The sequence below is a fragment of the Lates calcarifer genome, linkage group LG17 (genome assembly GCF_001640805.2).
Source record: "Lates calcarifer isolate ASB-BC8 linkage group LG17, TLL_Latcal_v3, whole genome shotgun sequence".
NCBI classification, from domain to species: domain Eukaryota; kingdom Metazoa; phylum Chordata; class Actinopteri; family Centropomidae; genus Lates; species Lates calcarifer.
In genome coordinates this window covers 21,985,605-22,009,577 of record NC_066849.1, presented here as the reverse complement: position 1 = coordinate 22,009,577, position 23,973 = coordinate 21,985,605, and the positions used below count along the sequence as shown (strand labels likewise).

The 23,973-nt window shown below is 41.1% G+C and overlaps 1 protein-coding gene across 2 annotated transcripts in view; it reads left to right on the top strand.

Annotated features, from left to right (window-relative positions):
• Nucleotides 1–15,523: 15,523 nt before the first annotated feature.
• The window catches only part of LOC108895295 (collagen alpha-1(XXIV) chain), an 84,618-nt gene continuing 76,168 nt past the window's right edge, over nucleotides 15,524–23,973 (top strand). For both annotated transcript variants that reach the window (XM_051077319.1, XM_018694023.2), the window contains exon 1: nucleotides 15,524–16,040. In XM_051077319.1, coding sequence (XP_050933276.1) covers nucleotides 15,988–16,040 — 53 coding nt within the window. In that variant the 5' untranslated portion in view covers nucleotides 15,524–15,987. The remainder of the gene's footprint in view (nucleotides 16,041–23,973) is intronic.

Below are 23,973 nucleotides of genomic sequence, written 5' to 3'. Positions count from 1 at the left end.
AAGAAAATTGTATCCTCAAGTCAGAGCTGAACCGTCAAATTTAAGAAATTATTGTACATGCATGGTATGCATGAATACCATGTGAGAAAGGGATTTTCCCTTTAGCAAGGAAGGGAGGCTGTGTATCAGAGATGATGAGGTCCCCTCGCTCTCTCTCTGGCTTTATCAGCTGTTTGTGCCACATTTTTATTGGTACATAATGCATCACTGTCCACCATGTTTAACAAAATGCACACTTGCTTCATTCACTTAACAGTGTTAAGTGGACAACAAGAGAGAAAAGATGTGGATGTAACCATTTTTTACAACAAACTCCAGGAACCCCACACTGGAAAAATGTCATCCAACATCTCAAACCATCTTCTAGAAAACTGTTCGCATTGGTATAAATATATCTTTAAAGAATGGACCTTAAATGTCAACAGACAGATATAATCTATTGTGAAACAGCAAGTAAGATGTCAACAATCTCCATTCTTTCACAATTTGGAAAATTACTGGTCTTTATAAGTCTGATTTGTTATGGTTCTGTGTTAACATTCTCCAGCTACCCAGCTTTGATCCAGTTTAAATGCCACCAGAGCCTGTTACTGTTACTACCGGAACCGTAAACTCACTTTTCAATCTGCATGAGAGATTTTTGCTTTGAGCTTGTGCTAACTGGAAAACAGGGCAACAGTTAAAGCAATCGATCAACATTTTGAGAAATGTATGTTTTTTGCTTTCTTGCAGAGAGTTAGATGAGAAGATTGATACCATGGTATCTGTCCAGTAAATACGCAGCCACAGTACAGGCAAATTTCCCAAACTATTCCTATAAACATTTACCCATAATTCATCTGCTCTTGTGATGGCCAGTTACTGGCATTATAAGAACAACTGAAGGGTTTGGCCCGTGCTCTGCTTTCCTTACTGTCTGTTCCTGTGCCAGTCCCTCTCCTGCTGTAGGTCTGCTGTGTGATGGGGCGTGCAGGAAAGGGATTGGGGGCAAATTTCACACCTTGGGGGCAGCTTGGTGGGGGGTTGGCAGGGGATTGATGAACAGAGTCCACCTGGCTAAAAGGAGAGGTCCCCAAGCCTCCCTGGTACAGACACGGTTTACAGATCAAAGGGGTAATCCCCGCTTCATCCAGTCATCCAGTCATCCAGTCACACACTCCTCCTCCTCCTACGCCTTCTCCTCCTCTGAGTTCTTGGAGCTGTAGAGTTTCATGTCTCCAGCACGGTGTTTGTTCTGCGTCTTTGACAATCTGCAAAGCACTATCTAATAAACGCACCTTATCTTCCCTCCTATATGCTTGAACTACCTGTTTCCCCTGATGCCCATGGTGAACCCTGGAGCCCTGGCTATGGGATTTTCTGACTCATTAGCTCTGCTCAGTCAAGTGGAGCAGCCTGCAGATTCCTTCCAGCCAAGTTCATCAACCCAGCCAATGGCTCCGACTGTGAGGTGATAAGAGAGAGGGGGCTCCAGCCATCGGACCCTGCCGCGACTTTGTTTAGTGTGAAATGAGATGAGGAGGAGGGGGACAAGGAGGAGCAGGAGGGGAGAAGATGGGGTGTGCTAATCAAGGCCTGCAGATGGGTTTTGATGCGGTGGGTTACGGGCAGCATGGCAGCACGGCACCCTGGAGCAGTGCAGCGTATTTAACACAGCTTAGCAGTGTAGTTACAGGAGTGTTAACGCCTGTCAGTTATACGGCTGCTCGTCTTGGCAGCAGGTGTCTGTTTGACCCTGGGTCTAATGTGCAGACGGTGTCCTGTTGACCCGGACTGTTTGAAGGAATACGACGAGCACAGAACAACATGGAAAGAAGGGAGAAGGGGAACACCTTTTCACACCAACATTCTCAAAAGGTTTACCATTGACCCGATCTGTTAAAAAGATGATAGTTACTCTCATCACATGTTCTCTGACATTTGAATGCTGGCTTCTTGGACGTATCTGAATAAAACAAAGTTGAAAAGGCTAATGAGGTTAACTGTTCTGAGGAGTTATGGATTTGTTAAAAGCTTTATCATCATTGTCTTTTGATATTACCCTCTGGGCTGGCTTTCAAGGAATACTCTACCAAAAATCCATCTTCACAATATAAAATTCTCTTCGCTTGTAGGCGGTTTGCTTCTGCTTAGGCAAATGGTTCAAAGAAACCACAATTGACAGTCTATCAAGTTAAAGTTACATGTTTTTTTTATGTCTAACCACCAACCTTGACCTCCTGACTATAGGAGGTTTTTGTGGCACAACAGAATAACAACATTACTAACTACTTACAATGTTGCTCTTCAGAGACAACAGCCACAAATCACATGTCCATACCAAGGTCGTTTTAGGCATCTGAACAATTGGCCAGTGCTGTTTTTGGTGAGCACACACCCTGTAGGGAAGGTTTGAAAGATTTATGTGGATGCATTTATACATCTTTTTGCTGAAAATCAGTCACAGTAGACAATTGAAACTGTTGCAAAACCAAGCGACCAACCTTTCAGAGAAACCTTTTAAGCCTGTAGCCAGTGAGGACTTGATTCTTAAAAGTTTATGACAGGATTTCAGTGGAGCATACACTCAAAGAAATTTTCCATTCATGAAAGAAATGCTGACTTTATGTCAGTCTTCTGCAGGTTATGTCTTAAACAGAGGACAGGCGTCAATCACACATTTCTGTTTGATCAGGAGATTCACAGGGTCCCTCTGTTGGACATTTACAGGAAGAACTCAGTGCAGCCTGTTACAGGAAGACATGGTCCAGCACCCATATTACAGAACAGTATAAACCTCACAGGTCAGTAAAGCTACTGTACATCAGGTATGTGATGGCCTGGTGCTAATGGAAGTGTTTGAGCTGCTGTATCCACGATTCAACAATTTGTCCAGGCACTCCTGAGCCACACTATCTGCACTCACATCAGACCTAAATACAAATAGAGTAAATAGCAGCACTGTTCAGAGAAATGGGCCAAGGTGCTGAAAGATTAAATCTCTTCCCTCTAATGGGAATACTTACCAGTTTCCTGCTTTGTTTTACCCATTTCTGGACTCTTGCCTCCAATGTTGTTCACAAATGTGCACCTTATTTGTCTTGGCACTGGAGCCATTTTTGTTAGAGAGGGGAAAAAGGTGAACAACAGGGCTTAACAGATATAGCCCTGTGAAATGGGAAGATCAAGTGTCCTTGTCTCTGTGCTGTAAATAAATGCAGAGGAATTAGAGTGGACAAGCAGCCGGAGTCTCTGGAATGACGGCATGGTTATTTAGCACTGAAACACTTGACTGGCGACACACAACACACACAGGAAATGAATGCAAAATGATAAGAAATTGGCAAAAAAGATCAAGAATATAGTTTGTGTGTGGAAGTGTGTGTGTGTGTGTGTGTGTGTGTGTGGTTCAAGGGGGGGGGGGGGGTTCAAGCCTTCAACTTGCCTCACATAACAACCTTTCAGACAGTCATCTTGTTTCATTTAGGTGCATTCCCTACTATTTAGCATTTATTTTCCTTTGTGTTCTCCAAGAGAGAATGCAGTCAGTGTGTAAATCCACCAGCAGGCACTTCACAGAACACGAGAGGCACAGATAATAACTGGATGCCTTCACTGTGTGTGTTGTTGGGTTTTTTTTTTTTTCAAACTCAGGCCACAGGCTACTCATTTAGAGGAAATTGTTCACAGATCTTAAGTCGATCACTGTCTTGATCAACAAAGAGGTTTCTTTTGGACACTGTGACCGGCTTCATGCTGTTTTCTGTTTAGTGTGGACATGTTCATGTATCTCTTCTTTCTTTTTTGTGTTGGGATAGCTGAGTTTCACCTTGTATTGTCTTCAGTTTCCATCAAAAAAGCTTTCATGGTTTAACAGTTAGCAAACTTCTGTTGGATCAACTCCAGACTGTAGCTTCATATTTAGTGTTCAGACATCAACGTGGTGTTGATCCTTTCATCTGACCCTTGACAAGAAAGTGAATAAGTGCATTTCCCAAACTGTCAGAATAGAAGATCTTTGTTAAACCAGCTGGATAACCTATAAAATGCATTGTTATTAAGCAAAAAATATTATTTTTCGATTTCCAAAAAAGACATTATTCTAGCAAGATTTCCACACACAGCAGCACTCCATTTATAAGTCTTATTGGAGAAGAACAGCTACTGTGCAGAAAGTTTCAGAGGTACTAATGAAGATTAGAGTCTTATACTCAAAGCATTAGATTCAGTTATTTTGGGCTTTCATCCAGTCTCTTTATATGTAGATCATATTACATAATGTAACCACAGCTGACATAACCTCTGTCTTGGCCAGTTTAATGTTTGGGTTTCCATCCTGTCTTGTGTCCAGCCAAGCCAGTCAGCTCAAAACAGTCTGGAAGTCATGACACATTGTCTTCAGGGGTATCTCAGTCTAGACTGCTTTACTTAATCTATTATTTATTTTCAGGTTTGCAACAGGATGTGTTTCCAGAGAATACCCATCTTGTTTTAATCACGGCTTCACAAGGAAGAAGAACCACAGTACATGTTCAAACATAGTCATCCTTCCATGAAATGGATAAAGACAGGTAGACAGGTGTCCTACTGGGTGACACAATCTGAGCAATGCACCATCTGTTGAACATCTCAGCAGTGTCTTGTTGGAAACATATTGGGGTAAACTCAAAATGAAATCAAAACCTCTTAGGACACCAGTCAGGTAGAATGTAAAAAGTCATATATTCAGTAATTCCTTTGTCAATAATGAATTACATGGAAGAGATGAGGTCATCTGGGTTCAGGTCTTCAGTTTCCATCCTCAAGAAGTAGACCCCTTTCTGAAAAGGGCATTTTGTAACGTTTCCATTTCACTGTTCATAAACAAGTATATCATAGAACCAGAGATCATTTTTGTTCCATTCAACTTAACTGGCTCTTTTGCAAACTCATCAATGACATTCAATGAACAAAGATCATAATAAATACTATAATAATACAGTTAACAGATAAATGCAACAATATAGATACAATATCAAACTTAAAGGATAAGTCTTAGATTGATGTATATATATTTTTAGAGTCAACAAATGACACATAAGCAACATTATAGTCCATCCTTCATTATTCTCCTTTTCCATTAATCATCTGCCAACCTCTAGGTTGGCAGCCCCTAGACTAAATTAGCTAACTGCATTTAAATGAGTAAAGAGTGGCTCTATCTCAACCAGCTTTAGCTTCCACATTGATGCATCAGAAATAATCATATATTAATGTCATATGTAAATACATATCAGTCACAGGGGACATTTTACAGCAGAACATGTACTTTTACTTTTAATATTTCTGTGCTTTCCCCTAAGAAGTGGTCCTTTACTTGTATGAAGTGTTTTAACAGTGTTTAACTTCTTCCACCACTGATCAAATTTGACTTGCAGCAATAAGACAAAAATCTCTTGTTTGATTTTACAGCATTAACAGCTAAAATGAATCTGGACAGATTTTCCATTTAACTCCCTAAAGGTTAAACAATTTAAGTTTCTTATCGCAGAACACTAACCAGGCTCCAACAATCATTTCATTCAACCTCATTCTAAATCAAGGCTCTCCCCCGGACGTCAATAATTTAGGGTCATTTCCTTTCAGCCAGTTAACTTGCACTGTAGGAAATTCTTAATCTCATGTCCTTTTTAATCCAAGAAATGACCTAAGACTTTGCTCTTTATGTCTGTGTAATACTGGCCCTGGCAGCCTGGACAGCATACACATATGAGGTAATGATGATGAAGTCTTTTGCTGCGAGCCAGCCACACCAAACCTGGCTGTAACACTGATAGCAAACACATGAGGTAGTGATGATTGTCCATCTGTGTCTGGAGCCTGGGTTTTTAACCTGTGTTCTGGCTGACAGGTGGCACCGCTTTGCCCCAGTGGACAGACAGGCTGCAGGGCAGGAAGCGCTGAGCTATTTTTTGCCGTGGTGACAGTAGATGGTGACACGGGGCAGCTGATGGATAAGGTAGTGTCTGAGCTTAAAGTAGGCCTGATATGTGAGAAACAAAAGGTCCTTGCCACCCATTGAGTTGCTGGTAAGAGGCACAAGGGCCATGTTCTGTTTGCCGGAAGTGGAAATTTACTGTGAGACATGAATCCCATGGTATTCCTGTGAATTTTACTTTCAAAATGGTAATAAGCAATATTCTTATATTAACATTGGATATATATGGACTATATGTAACGTGAAACATGTCGCTCATGGTGATAATTGTAACCCAGCTCTGCAGTTTCTCTCAGCTTTGCAGAGCTGTGCAGCATCTTTCAGCTCATTTTGGTTTTGCAGCCCTTAAAGGTGCTTTAGTTGGTAGAGACCAAAAACAGAGATAAAAGGAGAGTGAATACTTTTGGATTCACATTTATATGATGGTCAGAAGTGTTTCTGCTGCCCTGAAAAGGCCATGAAAACAATTACAGCTAGTTTAAGGATTTGTATTTTAAAGGCTTCTCTGGACTTTTACTTTATCAGTATATGGGACACACTGCAGATACCAGTGATCTACAGCTTTTATACATTTTTGTATCCAAGCAAAAAGTTCACTATCTGAAATTGATCCCTTTTGTTGCATTTTCAGCTCAGATGTTGAATCCTGTCTGCTTCTTGTTCATGTCTTCTTCTCTCCTTCCTCCTTGGGGGTGTCATTGTGGAAACCAGGGATCACAGCGGGTCCTCTTCTCCTGCAGCAATAAATGTATGTTGAAACTGGGAACAATTTTCTGAGCAGTTGTTTCTAATCTTCCTCAGAACACATTGTTTTTGTGTGTTTGTTCTCCCACGAAATAAATAGTAAGTCTGTTTTTCATTGTTTTTGTTTGAAGTTTGGAGTGGATGCACTTGGGCCTCAGTGAGAGGCTGTATGACTGCAGTTTCATGCACAGGTAAGAAGAGGAATGGAAGACGTCTTAAGAGGGGAAGAGGAGCTGTTTTTTCCCTAAAGAAGGCCTCACAGGGGCTGTCCACAAATTTAGAAATATATATATATATATATATAAATCACCAAGACACATGCAAAAGCCATAAACTGCCACTGTAAAAAACAGGATGTTTCCCACTTGTGTCCTCTTTCCCTGAGTACTCCACCAGTGAAACCTTTGCCAGAGAGTTTCAAACATTCAAAGTGTTTGTTGAAATCCATTTGGAGTAGCAGATGTGGACTGTATATTCATAGAAAAGTGTGCTGGCCTAAAAATAGCTTGCCTTTAGATTATCTGAACTTTTTGGCACTCACACTCACATTATGGCTTAGCAGGCTGAATTTGAATCAAAGAGAATTTGTAAAGCTAAACAAGAAGTGTTGAAGATGCCAGCAATGCTTTTGTTCTCCAAACCCTGTAGAAGTGTCAGGTGGAGGACACCTGATGGTCCATTTTCACAGAGCCACCATGCTGGAGTTGGGTGTTGTGACAGGTGTCATACCTCTCTGAGATGGAAAAAATTATCCCCGCGGTAGGGCTCTTTAGCCTGTTTAAAAACATCCTAATCTCCCTAATCTGTGAGTTGATATGAAGGCAGACAAGAAGAAATGCGTGGACTCCTGTTGTCTCATGAACTTTGCTTCTCAGTGCAAATGTAGGGAAAAGGATCATTTACCTTCCCCTGAACCACTTTTTGCTAAAGCCATCATTATGTGATGAATGATGGACGACAGATGAGCAGAGAGGGCTGGGTGGAGATTGACCTGAAAGGTAAAGCAGGCCTGCGGTCAGAGCAGACATGTGAAATATTTCCGTCCCTCTTAAAGTGCAGGAGAGGCGGCAGCGAGCTGGTGTGAAGTCTTTTCTGGGTTAGGCACTTCCGCCCATGAAAAGAGGGACACGTACTGCTGAACCCTGATGTCTAGGCTGCCAACACCACCAAGGTTGCTGTTGTGTAGCACTTCAACTAATGTCTCCTGTTGTTACTCTAGCACCTGTGTGATTTCTTCTGACAGCTATTCTCCGTCTGAAACTGGACCCAGCTACTACCCCAGCTATCTGAGTGCAACCGATTTTAGTTTAGTGTTTGTAAATTGCACTTCAAATACTTCCAAATATTATAAAATGCATGTTTTCCACACATTGTCACAGAAACTGTTTGGCTGCAGGAATGTTCTCAGAGTCATAAACCCCAATTAGGTCCATGCTGACTAAGACTTTCCCCTGTTAGCTAAGGCAACACATGTGCTTGTGTCACCCCCTGATAACAAAACTGAGCTTGAAGTAGAGGTTCAACATTTTTGGCAAATACACTTACTTGCTCCCTTTCTGAGTATTAGATGAGACAACACTGCCTCCTAAAAAATATGCTTCTATACAGCTTAACTGCCACAATATATATGTTTTGTTATGTTTTCTATGAACGTAATGACGATATGTTGTTTGAGCAAATATGCTGATACTGAACATATTAGTAAAATGTACGCAGACAACCCTAACCCACTTTTTTGGTTATGTTCAGGCACAAAGCACTTTGATAGGGAAAGATTGTGGACTGTGGACATAAAATGTATTTGCTGTTGCAGTTTAATTGCATAGAAACATAATTTCTGAGAAGATCATGAGCACTTTCATATTTCTACCTCATATAGGAAGCTAATATTAGCAACAGGCTAACTTAGCCTAGCATAAAGACTGGAAACATAAGGAATTTTACAGTTTCTCATTTGTTTAATCTGCAAAAAAAAAAATTGTAAAAACAAAGAGGCCAGGAAGTTACTGCTCCATGCCAAGACACACTCTGACACACCCCAGTAAAATGGTGAAATGTTTTTCCTCTTTTTAAAAACATTTGGCTTTTATGCATATCTTTAAAAAACACAATGGATCATGATAATGAGTGAGTTTTAGAGGTGCTGGTAGGAGAATTTTGTTACCTTTGGGCAGGTGAGTTGCCCCTGTTTCCTGTCCTTATGTTAAGATAAGTTACTACTTGTGGTAGCCTCAAACTTTGCGAGCAGAAAATTCTCAAACTAAATTGATCTCTTCTTTAATTGTACCAGTGAACGCAAGAAACTTTGGGAGAAATTAAGTTATATCTGTTGCAATCCCAGGATTTGGACATATGGGCTGTATGTGAGGATTTACAATGAACATAATGATTTACTTTGTGACTTTCTTAATCTCTATCACAACTTTATCACACTTTATCCTCACTTTAAGATTATCATCATCAGAGCTGACTTCACGTCACACGGAAAATATATGGGATCAGGCCTAAATTACTTGCAGCCTAATGGTATCACTGGAGATAAGAGAGAACATGCCTTTCAAGCCATTCTCTCAACCCTCTCGAGAAATGAAATGGGATTTTGTATGAGGAACATTGTAGTACGCAAGCATAAAGCCACTCTCTGTTCCACAGCCAGCTCCTCTGAGAATTCACGCCAGACAGAGGATCAACTCCAGAGATGAAAGAGAGGTCAAGGTGGCTTTTTTCTCCTCCTCCTTAAGCTTCTCGCTATTCCTCTCCTTCCCTTCCCTCTCCTCTCCTCCCCTCATCCCAAACTGAGAGCATACAGAGCTCTAGAAATTGAGGGATGAAGTTGAGGTACAGGAAAAGTGAAAAAGACTGTGGCAAAATAGGACTATCTACATAGTAAAAAGCAGACCATCAAGATTAGGGCCACTGACATCACAACCATATTAAAGGAATTTTAGTACATTTGATGCATGCACTTTCTTGAGAGTCAGATGAGAAGAACAATACTCTCATGTCTGCTGAAAACCACAACTGCTTGTTTGTACATGTCTGGTCTTGTACTAAAACCAGATTACTTAAATTTTGGAGGGCTGGCACAGACTTTTTTTAAATTTGAACTTTTGTTAGAGCCAGGCTAGCTTTTCCCCTCTGCTTCCAGTCTTTATGCTAAGCTAAGCTAATGGCCTGCCAACTCTGTGTACAGAAGTGTACAGCTATGTAGACATATTTTTCTTTTCATTAAACTCCCAGCAAGAAAGTAAATAGGAATATTCCTCAAAATGTGTCCTTAATGCTGTTGCTTTATTATTGCTAATTGTCACTAATTTTCAGTTGACTGCCTTCATTGCAGTGGGGAGAAGAAAGATTTACTATGTGATATTGTGGGATGACGTATAAATAGGACATCAGTTTTGAGAACAGTTTGTGTGTTGTGTTCATGCATTTTAAGCTGTTAAAGTGTTATTTACTAGAGGTTATTGTCAGGGATTAGCTTTAGAGTCACCTAAAGGACACGCTGCCACTGTGCAATATAAGTCAGAAGAGACTAAATGGTGTGAAATGAGCAAAAAATGCATAGTGATAACAGGCACAGTGACTCAAGAAATTGGCGTGTTACTCATACGCCATTTAGTGATGCCAGGCTGACATCTAACACCACTTTTCAACAGATAAAGTACTGAAGTCCTTTGAAGAAGTACTGATCCTACTATGATTAATACTGTGCTACTCTAAAGTTTTCTTGTCGTCTCTTGTTGCAGCTTGTCCATTGTTCTGGCTGATTTGAAAACACCCAGTTACTACAAGCATGTAATCTGGATGATAACAATGTAATGTGGATGATATGTGTGAGCAAACCAGGCTAAAAGGTTGAACAGAGAGAACTTTCCTCCAAGCAAAACTCTTAGTGGTAGCAATACAGAATAAACCACTCTGGATAAAATGCAGTTTAAATGTCTTTTTAAAACCCTAACCCACCCAGACATCTTGATGTAACTTTTCTTTACTTCAACCACAGAACAGAGGCTCTGCTTGTTCAAGTTCACACAAGACAAGGTTAGAGAGCCAATGAGTGATTTACCTGCTTTAGTTGTCAGTTGCACTTTGCCTACGTTCATATGGCCTTGCCAACTCTGTATTCATTCATCATTCTTGCAAGGTCAACATGTTAAATGAAGAGTCTCGTGTCTTAAAACAGATATTATATCTATCTTCTTTCCAAAGAACATACTTTATGGTTTGGGGGTGAATTGTGTATAATCATATCCAAAAATTAGTGAGTTAAATACTTTCATTTACATGTAATGATTCCCTCATGTATTCTCCCCAAAATCCAAACTTAAGAATTTGGATGCCCATAGAGCAGAGGCACTTCCCCTAAAATTTCCTCTGGACATAACATTTGTTTCATTTGGACAATACACAATTTTCCTCTCTCCCTTTCAGTGAGAAATATGGTAAAACCATCAGAGCACTTTTGGATGGAAGCCTGATTTAACAACAGGTGATTTTAGAAACACTGGGGAGAGACAGCAGCACACAAGCGGGAGTGGGATGTTAATTACATCCACAGTATAGAGAGCGGTCTTTATCTTACTCAGCACATTTCTTCTTTTCCTGTTTTTACTTTCCTGCCAGGCAGTTTTTTTTTCCTTGAGTATAGCTAAATTCAAGTACAGACACTGCACTGGTTTCACAAGAACTGTTAATTGATGATGTTAAGGGAGCCATAAATTAGTTAACATTCATCTTATGGGAGTGATTTATGATGCTGCAACATATGATTTTGACAGCATTTGGATGGCAGAGGTTTTTAAAAGTTGACAGACTGGCTTGTTTTTGTGGGTTTGGCTGACTTCTGCTCGCCATGAATGAAATCACACACACACACACACACAGACCCCCTCTGCTGGTGCAGCCCAACAATCAGAACTGAAAGAGTGACCACTTTCTGGTGGTTTCCTTACAATAGTGCAACAATATAAAACATGTTTACACATAATGAATGATAAAAGGCCTAATCAGTTTTCTGTAAAGGAAAACAAATGAACCATCAACTAACTAGGCACTGTTTTATTACCGTAACTATAAAATCCGTCCGTGGTGCTTAAAAGGCTTAGACACAACAAGCCAAACATGAGGCAGCACCTCCCTGTGCAGTGCGGGTGTTCCTCCTCTGTGGCCCTCTCCGCCCCACATGACCCCCAAAGGGACTTTCACTTTCCTTACACACTCCCAAACTTCCTCTTAGCCCAAACACCCCCTTCACCCTGGACTCCCTGGCCCCTCTCTCCCTGCTTTCCCATGGTCCCTTTAGCTCTGCAAACCACCTCACTACACACACACACACGCTCTTACATGGAGCATTGTCTCAGCTATCGACCTCTCTGTACTCCACCATCTGTTAAGCACTCTCCCAGCTGTTGCCCACACTCTCCCTGCTCGGCAAAATAACAGCCCTACGAGCCGGTGACACGCACGCAGAACAGAAATTACACAGGGCCATGTCTTCTAATTAGAGGCAAGTTTAGTGTCTACCCGGTCTGCAGGTATAGAGTCAACCACATGCTAACCCACTGCTCTCCCTCAGCCAGCTCCGTGGCAGACGCTGACTGATGAGCTGTTTACCTAATGAGGCACATTCAACCAACCGTGTCTGCAGCATTATGTTGAGAAGAATACACTTACAGGAGGCACCCAAAAACACATTTTTATTGAGCCTACTGGCTGGTTACAAAACAACAATATTGTTTTGTGCTCTACCAACCGTAGAACCATCCCTCTTCCTGTTTCTTTTTCTCTTTAACCAGCCTGATTGACTTTGGCTTCAATCTGGTCCTGTGAGGCTAAAAGTTTCCACACACCCCACATTTACAAGCTGTTACTGTACTATGAAATGTTTACCCTGAAAGACAATACACTCTCTGACCAGCACATGGCAGCTGGATTTGGGCCTTCAAGTGGGAAACTCTGGAGATTAAATCACTGAAGAGATGGGAGTGTGCAGGTAGGGATACATGCAGCTCCTGGGACTTCGGCCAGTGATATCCCTGAGTCCAGATTAAGTACAGAGTCCCAGTGGCAAATGAGAAGCTTATGTTTTTTTTGTGTGAAGCTAAGGTAAAATAAAGCTGTCCATTACTTCTTGTCTCTTTTAGAAACTATTTTGGATCAGTAAGAAGTCAAACTAGTCTGGACATGTGCGCTTCATGCATTATGTAATATTTGATCATATGGAAGGACTTTGTCTGTGACCACATGCTGCTCACACTCCAGTCTGGCCTTCGCACTACTTCTAAAAACTCATTGTCCGAAAACATCGCTCCATTGACTGCCATTGTGATTCTTGCTTGATTACAACACATTTATTGACCATTTTCGCTTGGATAACTTATGAAGCAGCAAGAGGGGAATACCACATGTTTCAGGAGGTGGTCAGTGTACACTCATCTGGATCTGCCCCATTCCTCAAGAGAGAAAAAAGGAAGAGGTGATCTGATTCTGATTATCGGACACCAGTCACCCTTTGGGCCCAGCGTTCTGGTGCTCAGTGCACAATGGACTGATTATTACACATCTGGATCTAAAACAAAGAAAATTCATCTTGAGAACTTTGCTGTAAATCTATGTGCTTATTTGGCTGATGCAAGGTTATGGTATGAAATAGTTAAAAGCTTTATACGAGCTCTTTGCAGCAAGAGAGGCCCTATATCAATAATTTCAGGAGGTTTTATCGATGTGAGGCATTTCTGGGTTCAAGCGTTTCCAAATGTTTACAAGTCAGCAAATAGCAAATGCTCTACTTCTGTAAGTCATATACTATATTATTTAAGCCTCCAATGTTTTTGTCAGGGTTTTGCTACAAACTAATCATGTAATTAATTTGTCCACAATGTTGATTCATGGTCTTGTCAGAGAACCAGCATCTCAACAATTTTGCTTCCTGGAAGTGGAAGAAAACATCTGGTCAAAGTGCTGCTATCCCGAGATGCTGATGGCAAAGCCAGAGAGAGAGAGAGAGAGAGAGAGAGAGAGAGAGAGAGAGAGAGAGAGAGAAGGCAAGAGAGCATCCCGTGCACGTGCTTCCTCCACAGAGACAGTAACTGTCTTTGATGAAGAGAGAGAGAGGAGAATTTGACCCACTGCTGCAGACACACACAGACCTTTGCTGCACAAAGAGCTTCAAATGCCTTGTTTGCAGGCACCACGAAATGAATGCTCTTTATTAACCTCACTGTTTATAGTGGCTGGCAGGCTCGCTTGGAGTTTCCATGTCGCTTTGACCTCCCTTTTAATACTCCATGTTTGGGCATTGTAACTGTTCACTGTAACTGCCCTTTTGCTTTTTTTTTTTCAAGTTAAGAAACCCTGTGAGCTCCACCTGGGATTAGATGCAGGAACTGCTCTGTCTCCTTGTAGCGTCCCGCCAGTTCCCTAAACTGCAAACCATATGGACTCCCTCTCAGTCCAGGCTGATGTGAGGAAGGCTGCGGACGCCGGGGGGAGGATGCTGGGGTGCATGGGGGGAGAGCTAGGGGCAGAGGGAGTGGGGGGAGGCCCAGGGACCCACAGAGCTCTGTTTGTTCTGGGTTAATGGGTTAACCTGGATGGGGAGTGGTGGAAGTGGGTTAGAGCCTGTTTGTTTGGAAAAATCGATGAGAGAGATAAAGAAAAGAAACGGTGTCATTTTCAAGGGGCAGTGCTGTGGTGTGCTCATACACGGTTACAATGAAACAAAGAAGGGTTATTTTCAAAAGTAATCAATGCCAGAGCAAAAATGTTTTATGACAAACACTACTAGGGTTTTTACTGCTAATAAATCTGTTTGTGTTAATCTCCTCAGAGGGAGCTGATGCAAAAAATCCAAACCACTGAAACTACATGGCATAGCATCTAATAATCTCAACCCTGTTCATGATTATGTCAAATTGTGGTCTGTATCATAACTGTTTGTTTTTTATGTGAGTATAAACGCTATCAATAAGAGGCCCGGTTCAAAATTATATTGAAAGCTAGCCAAAGACAATAAAGACCAGAATGCAATTAGTCACTTTATACACACGGCCACCACATACCTCTGGACTGGTCTGTGTATATACTGCTGCACATTTTCACACCAAACCTGACAGTGTTGGATGATTAATGACATCATTTTAAACTATTTGAACCATGAAGGATCACAGGTAACCATGAACCAACCAATCAATGCTCAAAACACTTTCTCACTTACCTGATTTTCATACAGTGAATTGCATTCGAGATTCAAATTTAATTTAGTTGTCTAATCATAAATGGGTGCTCCTCTCTCGTGGTGAGAAAATCAGCTCAGGGTTCGCTTTTAGGAACATCTGTGCACAGACTGTTCTGCAGAATGTTGGCTATATTTTTAGTACCAAAATAAAATGTTGTAAACTAGAGTTCCCTAATGCTGAATACCAGATACTCTTGCCATGATGCCAGAACAACAGCTGCAGCACCTGGTAGATTTACTTGTCAGCAAACAACATAAGGCTGCACCAGCTGATCTCTTCTATTTTTCTCTGGCATTATTTCAGTCTTGGTGTGCACTGTAGGCCTATGTGTGTGCGTGAGACACAAATGTGTGCACGTGTTTGCCTTTGTGAGCAAGTTTATTCTACTTTTTTGCAATTAGAATATGCCCCCTACCCTGCTGTGTAAACATTGTACCCGCTTCAGGCTAATACAGTAGTCAAAAGCAGACACAGGGCATTGATGAACACAAGCCAAAACTCTATCCGTGATGTCACGAGCCAGTAACTGGTGAAATCCAACACCACCAGCTGAAGTTGTGTTGGGGTGAATACGGGTCCCCTTGCATCAGTGCAAGTCAAGGCACATAGCAGGAACCACCGCCTGGAGGTAAAGACGCGCAGAGCTGGATCCGCCGTTGTGTTGGAGACCACTCAAAGAGAAGCAGCCGAGCTCTGATTCTCTCTATCACACAGAGCAGTCGAGTTCACTGCTGCAGCCCGACTAGCCGCTCTAAAAGCCAACTTTTTTTTCCCCTGTGCAACTGTTGCGCGTCTCCACTTTGGATAGAAATAGCCTGATCACTGCGCGCCGCAGAGCGCAAAAGGATCTGAGAGGCTCAGGTTTGAACGAGTGAGAGAGATCTCTCCTCCGGACTGCAATACGATGAGGAAATTCTGAGGTGGCTGTACTCCGTCCACTTTACGCCTCCTTTGGCTGTTACCAAAGGGTTAGCCCATGAACAGGTATCCTCTTGAGCGTGATTCTGTTTTCACCCAGATCTCTGCTGCCTGGACAAATGCATACAAATGCATTTAGGAGCTCAACGGACAAGGAGTGGACACGTTTCCGCGGCAGCAACGTAAGTGGCCATTTGGTTGAATGGTATGCAGATGTTCTATGCGCATTGAAACAGTTCCCAGATCAAATTTTCAATGAAAATAGCAACCAGTGGACTTATACTGGTTCTTAAGCGTCTTTCCCTGACAGGGGCGCCAGTTGACTAAACATAGTCCCTGCAGCTACAAGTTCCTTTCACCAAAACGTGACTGACACTGTACAGTTATTTCATTCGTTTGATGACATAAACGCATAGAGTTTAGTATTGGAATCAATGGCTACTTTTACTGATATTATAATATTATTATTAATTAGATCCCTCTGTATTTGTTGACTTTTCACACTTAAGTTCAGCATAATACTCATACAAGCTGCAGTGCAACTGTACATAACCTCACTGTCTGTCAAGCTTTAACATTCCCATCTGAGAATTGTTCTTTTCCATGGATACATGCATTTGAACTTCTGTTTTATACTCGGCTGATCTTGATAAATGTAGCTGCTCACAGACAGTCTTGGCTTTGAACTCGCCATATGAACACGCAGCCTGGGGTCTCCCAACATTACAATCTGAATGCCATGTGGCGAGCTGCTCAGCCAGCATCTTTTTATTTGTCTTAAACTCACATAGCTATGATCAGCTGGGAAATAAACACTGAAGCGTGGAGAAAGAGGATGAATGAGGATGTCTTTGCAATAATGCTTATTCAGCATGTCAGCGATAAATCACTGTTATACTGTCTGATGATTAAGCATAAGAGCAACTGTCAGTGACTCAGATCTAACAAAATCAAACTCTGTCACAGTATTTAGACTTTAAATGGAAAAGAAATCTTTTCAGTGCCCTTAAACCTAAACATTCCTCATGGGAGTGTGTATTGTTGACATCTAGCATGCAGGTTTTGTTGTCCTGTTACATTCAGCTGGGACTGTGGAGCTGCAGATATGTGCACGTCCCCATCTGCTGCTTAACGGGAAATTTATTTTCTGCTATTAGAAGTGAGTTCAAGTTGTCTGTACTCTGTTATGAATCCCTTCCAGATACAATCTGAAAAAAGAGCAGAGCTCACAGTGCATTCTGTTGTTCTCTGCTGATAGTGTTTGATCGATGAAAAAGAAAGCAGACCTGAAATCTTGAGAGGTCCACACTTCTGTCCTTGAGAGTGAAAATGAGAGCCTTATGGTAGAACTATGTTGACTGAGAACAAGTGCGGCCTCCCTTGAATTCACTGAGAGAGTTAGTGTGTATGCATCAGTGGTTAACTGGCTCCTGAGCTGCAGACAATCACCCACTGTTGCAGGCACTGCTGCTCCATTGCTGGCAGTAGTTGAACTGTATATAGCTGTAGAGACTCGCAACTACTCACATACAGTACACTTGACTGAGGGTATGCTGTATCCTCAATGCTGGCTGGAAATTCCCATAATAAGGTGGTGATTTTTTCAGGAAGTGGATCTGGGAAACACTTTGTTCACTGGACCAGTGAGACTGTTAAAGGAGAATTACCCATAAAGTATGAAAATAAAATGTTAAATGATTCATACCTCAGAACCGCAGTGAGTTTAAAAGGAGGTCTTCAGCGTCCTTATGTCTGTAGTACACTGGCAATGTTTACATGCCTGGTTTTATCCACTGTGCAGTCCATGGGCTTTGGTTTAATAATTGCTGTAGTGGGTATAATGCTGCTGAAGTGGTGGATATATGGTTTCTGTATTATTCTATATATCAGTGGAAACTGAGTAAAGTTCCCCTGAGAAAGAAGCGAGTAACCAGTGAGTACATTAATGGGCATGGTGTAACACTCAGTGAATGCATACTGACACTGATTGGCCTCAATATGAAGATGCAGATATCAAAATACACACTTTCTCTCTTGGCCGTACCACCAATCAATCTGCTGACTGTCAAACAGTAAATACACAAGGGATATCTGTACTCTCTAACTCCTGTAGACATTACATGGTGTACAGATATCACATTTAATTACCAAAATTACTTTAACAACTTTTGTTTTCAATTTGTTTCTAGTTTTCCTGCAATGAAAAACTTTGTAATGCATTACATTTTGAGAACTTTGCTATAAAAGTCTTGCTGGGCCGTGTGATGGGGTGCATCATTGGTATAACATAAAACTTAAGTTCAACCAAATAATACGAATAATACTAAAATTTCGCCACTTCGAGTAGTGTCTAGCCATCCAGCCAGTTATGGTTTTATTTGTCTTTGCTGCCATCTCCCTATTACTTACTTACTATTATAATAGAGCTCAATTTGTGGTGCTCAAACATTACCAAACTAATGAACCTTCACAGATGTATTAAAGAAAACTCCTGGTCACTTAGGATAATAATCCACAGCCCTCACTGTTAACATTTTATTAGGAGCTATTTTCTACACATTCCAAAAAAATAAGAAAACTGATCACTGAGAGGGCTGTTGTTACGTGTGGTACCAACTTTGAAAAATGTGTAGGGTTTCTTTGTTTGTGTGAACTGACCCTTTAAAGATCACAGGCGCAATAGGTAACCAAGTTTTCTCCCCTGTAAGCCTGATTACCCTTGAAAAATAATGCATGGCAGGATCACACCCTGCCCACCTTGTTGCTGCTGTATACTGACTTTCTCCACAACAGTGGCTGTAGAGATTTTGGGCTGTCTGTCTGCGTGAATGTATTTAACCTCCCCTAACATCTGCAGGTCCATCCGCAACAGGAAAAGGGCAAACTAATAAAGCCCAGTGGAAGTTTACTCACAGCCCTTTGTCTGTTCGCTGTCCTGTGGACTGAGTCAATCTTTACTCTGGTCTGCAGTGACCTCTTGACTCCAGATTGGTGAGCTAAGTGAGCTGACAAACGTGAACCGTGCTCAGCTCTTCATCAGAGAAGAGGCAAAAATTATGTGCTGATTTATGTTTTTATTCATCGGTTGCTTGGGGGTAGTAATGAAAAGTATTTTAAACCTTGGCTAATGAGAAACTACAAGTCTGCATTTGAAAGCTGGAAATTGTTGACCTGCTAATTTTCGCTGATGGCCACTTGGACATGAGAAGAATACACAGGCCCACTTAGTGTTCCCATAATGAAGTCATTATGATCAGGATACAGGTGCTAAAGCTGAAACACAGCCAGCGGGAACAGATATTGGCTCTGGATCAGTTACTTGTTCGTGTCCAGGAATGTTGCGGTTGCGACTGAGAAGCGAAGCGAAGGAAGAGAACACCTGATTAGCAAAAAACTCAAAAACTCAAAACTCAGGTTTTCATTGAGAGAAACAGCCGCTTGTTCGTAGCATGTGAACAGTGTGTGTGTGAGTGTGTGATGCTGGGCAGGGATGAGGCGTCTACTGTATAGTATATGATGGATGTAATTTTTCAATGCCTAATTTGTTGTAATTTGCTGTTGGAGACAAAGTGACTGCTCTCATGGCTCCTTAGAGCACTGTGTCAGCTTATGTGTTGGGAGTTATTGCCTCCTCTCTGTTTTGAATTCCACTCCATTTAAAACTTGGGCTCAGCTGAGCCACATTTTTGCCAAAGGGGCATATAACAGTGGGGGTTAGGCACATGCTCCAAGGTCAAGCTCTATAAACCTCAATTTTCTGAATAATAACTCTATGTGGAGTACGTCTGCAGTCTCCTACTTCAACTGCGGTGATATTCTGACAGCTCAAATAGTCTTTTCAAAGCCAACATAAGGGGTGAAACAGGACAGGTCAGTCAAGGTGACTCCCATCAGTTTTGCATAGATGGTCCAACATGTCTTTACAAAGCACAGAACCGTCTCACCAAAGGCAGAGTAAAGAAAAACTGCTGTTGGATTTCTTCGTGTCCCCCTGGCCCCCACCATACCTATTAACCAATAACAGCAATTTTATTGGTATCCCTTCCTTTTTGTTTATTTCCTCAAGAAGTTAAACATTTCAGAGTTGTTTGGGCAGATTAGCAGCTTTGCATGCTTTGTTGCTACTAATGGATCGGGTAAGTGGCCTGCCAGATTAGACATGTAAACAGTATACTGTGAATGTCACCACTCACAAAGTCACCCCTTTGACAGACATCAATGATGAACGTAGAAAATTGTTTCCCTTTCCTTATGAGGACTGTAAACAGAACTTAAGTGAGTTAGCTCCCATTTGCCAAACCAAATTGAGCGCTTTGCCTCGCAGCCCTTTCCTCAGTTGAATGAACCATTGTTAGGGATCCAAGCTAATTTTGAGGGGAGAAACGCAAGATCTGTTACTGCTGGAATGATTCATTGCAGAGGGGAGTTTTAAGTTGTGATTATTTATAGTCTTGACATGACACCCACTCCCCACATAGTGGTATTTCCCTTAGTCAACACAGCAGTGTTTGGGGAGCTTTGTCTTACTTTCAACAGTCTTTTCCATTAACTGCTAAGACTGGGTAGCATGTCATAGTGTGCTGTCACTTAGACTGGGATTTACCTCAGAATTTAATAAAGAAATGGTGGATCTGCAGGACCACGCAGCCTATATTGTGGATATGAGTCTGCCTGAGTCCGATAACCTTCCTTCCTGTTAACTTGTGAAAAAATAAAAGGATGAAACCATGTCAAAGGTAATGATATATTCCAAGACCATCATCTTACACTGAGACAGAAGGGTGGCAAATGGTATTTTGCCACCAGTTGTACTTACATCACTGTAGATGTGCTGAGGCGATGAGCTGAGTCTGTTTAGTGACGGAGCCTCAGGGATGCCTTAAATAGCTCTGGACAGGGAGACTATGTGACAGACAGGCAGAAAAAAGCTGTCTGAATCAGCATCAGATGGCCCCACTCGACACTCCAAAAGGGAGTGTTAAGTGTTATATTTCGTTTTTTTTTTTTTTCTCTTTTTTGGTCTACTTTTAAACCCTGCCAACTTTTAAGCATAAGCAGCTACATGCTGACTTTATAAATGTCAACTTTATTCTCTCTTAACGGATGGATGATTGTATTCATATACCCCCTCTTCCTTGTTTTCCTCTATTGATTTGTCCTTCTCTGGGGATATGTCTGTGTTCCCGGCCGTGGAATGTCGCACCACTTTCTCGATGAGGAACAGGTGATTGATACAGCTCGTGGTGTTTCTACTTACACTCAATCTTTTTCTTTTCTTTCTCTTGTTGTCTTTTTCTCTTTGGTTCTCCTTCTCTTCCTCTCTCTCTTCCTCTCATTTTTTTCTCCCTGTCTGTCTGCATCTGTTTCTCTTTCTTTTGCTGCAAGCCTGCAAGGCTGCATTTTTCTGGGAAAACAAACATGGCTGCCTGTCTGTGGATCTCCTTCAAACAGGGCCAACAAACACTGGTAGCCTCTTTGCTGGGTTAATCTGGTCCTCTAAGTCCACACAGGAGAGATGTTTGGAAGACATCTATCATTCTGTCTGTGTACTATCACACTCATGTAACAATCCCTGAAGGTTTAAGGTGTGACAGCAGCCTGTGATTGATGGCGCTCTTTTTGGTAGTCTTACGTAACAGCATATTAAAATAGCAAGACTACTGTCTCCCTGTGTCTTTGTACTGCCGCCATACTGTGTCAGTGTTGAAAATCTTTGCACTAGTTGCCAGAAGTTTGTATGTACAGAGTGTGCTTTGAAGCTGTAGACAAATGCTGAATATATCAGACTGTTTTATGCAAAATATAAAAATCTGCACTTGTGTCAGTTTGTATGCAAGTCTGTCTCAAAAAATCATATGATGAAAAATATGATTCAGCAGTAAAACAGACATTTTCTGCAATTAGAGACACTACTCACTGCTAATATACTTGTATTCAAATTACATAGCTGGTCGCTGACATTATATATATAAGGTACCAACAAGAATGGTGAGATTACATACAGTAACATGGATGACAACATATTCTGCCATCTTTGCAGTTTGATGGATGCAAAACCTAAAACATGTGGGATCTGTTTTACATTTAGCCTGTGTAATTCCTGGCCTCAGAATTTGATCTTTCTATAGGTAAAAAACGACTTTACACCTTTTATGCATTTTAGCAGACATGGCTATATAAAAGAATTGGTTTATTTATGGCCAGAGTGAGACGAAAATACCAAAACAATAAATTGTTATGTTACAATTAGTGGTCCCTACAGTCATGCTGCTGAGAGCACTTGCACCCCATTTAAAACTGCTTTAAACATATGATTTGCATGTGGAAATCTCATCTGAGTAATATCAGTGCAGTGTGTAATTTCTCCTCTGGGTTCCTTTAAATTTCTTTGGCCTTTTACTGATTGTATGCAGCACCTGCTGTGTCCTTCTGCTGTGTGTGGTGGGCAGTGCCACCTAGAGGTGGGGTCAGTTAGGGTCAAAAGACAGACATTTGCTGACTATTAAAAAGGTCTGCAGTATGAGTTAGGTCTTTAAATCTCAATGCATATTAAAAATAAAAAATAAAACTTCAAAACTTAGTTGAATATAAGGTAAAGAATAGTTTTTCTCTTAGTTTTCCAATCAATACATGACAGCAGCTGCTTTCAGTTTTTAACATGACATTTTCAAAAGCATTGGTATAAGACATGGATTGTGTATCACTATATTACAGATGCAATATTTTGTATCTAGATCACTGTTACATGTACAATGCACAGTACTTGTAGTTTTTCTGAATATATAAGAAGATCATTATTTCCTGTTTATCAGAAAAATGTGGTTGACAACACTTTTTAAAGGCTTTAAAGAATGAATTGCTCTTTAACTTTAAAAAATTAATTTCATAAGGCAGGCGTGACACTTCTCTCTCTAAATCTTAGCTGGGGCTTTTCCCTCTTTGTGGTCATAACTGTGCTGAGGCTTCTTTCCACAAACAGCATTAAATTGTCATTAGCCGACTATGCCTTTGAGACAAAATCCATCATTGTCTGGAAACAATAAAACATGACACAAAAATGCTCTCTGCATGACTTTTTGTTATATTTTCTGACATTAAAATGTCAAAGTTGAATGACCTCATAAACAGATGAATCAGGTTGTCTTTTAAGGGGCGCCAAGGTTTTATTTTTATTTATTTATTTATTTTGTTAGTATTTTCCGACTACTGATTTTAACTCAGTCTGGACAGGGGCTGCAAGTAATTAGTTTCATTTTCAAAGAATGTAGAGATGATTTTTCTGAGCTATCAGTGAATTGTTTAGTCTACAAAATTTTAAGAAAATAGTAAAAAAGACACAAGTTCCCAGAGTCCAATGCCTTGCTCTCTAACAACAATGATACAAATCAAGGGAAATAAAAATTAAGTTTAAAGAATAATCGATGATCTCGCTCTTAAGATCATAACCTCTATAATCAGGTGTCCGTTAAATCGGCCAACAGTTTATCGCTCTAAAATTACAGTGCTTTTAATGAACGAGCAGTCAGATTTTCCATCTTCTGTATGGAGAAATCTGAAAATCCTTGTTATCGCTGACACCTGTGGCCGTAAAGTGAATTGCAGCCTGCGTTCTGTTGCTCAGTGAGTAAGCGGGCGCGAGCATCTGTGTGATTGCTGAGGGTGCACGAGTCGTAGTCCATCATAGCAACGACGAATCAGGAATCAGTGTACTGGATGTTATAGGCTAAATATAGGAAAGCCTAAACAACGTGTAAAGTAGGAAAATGGTAATACAGTGCTAACGGTAGTATAGTCTTATTTAGACATATTTTAGACGTATTACAGCCGGGATAACCTAGGGTCATGTTTGAAAGACTGCAGAGGAGGGTGCGAATTTGCTGTACACATTTACCGCCCACGTTTGTAAGCAGTTTCTGTCAAAATGAGCTTTCTCTCCTGTGTCATTTTTAAAAAGCAAATTTGTTTTTAAGTTTTCGCAAGTTTGACGCAGCTTTGAATTCAAGGTCTGAAGGCTAGTATTTCAACAAGTACTGTTAGCTAGGTTAACGGTTAGCTCTCTAGCTTAGCTCATACCATTCAATGGACAGCAGCTAACGTTTATTTAACGTAACCAAC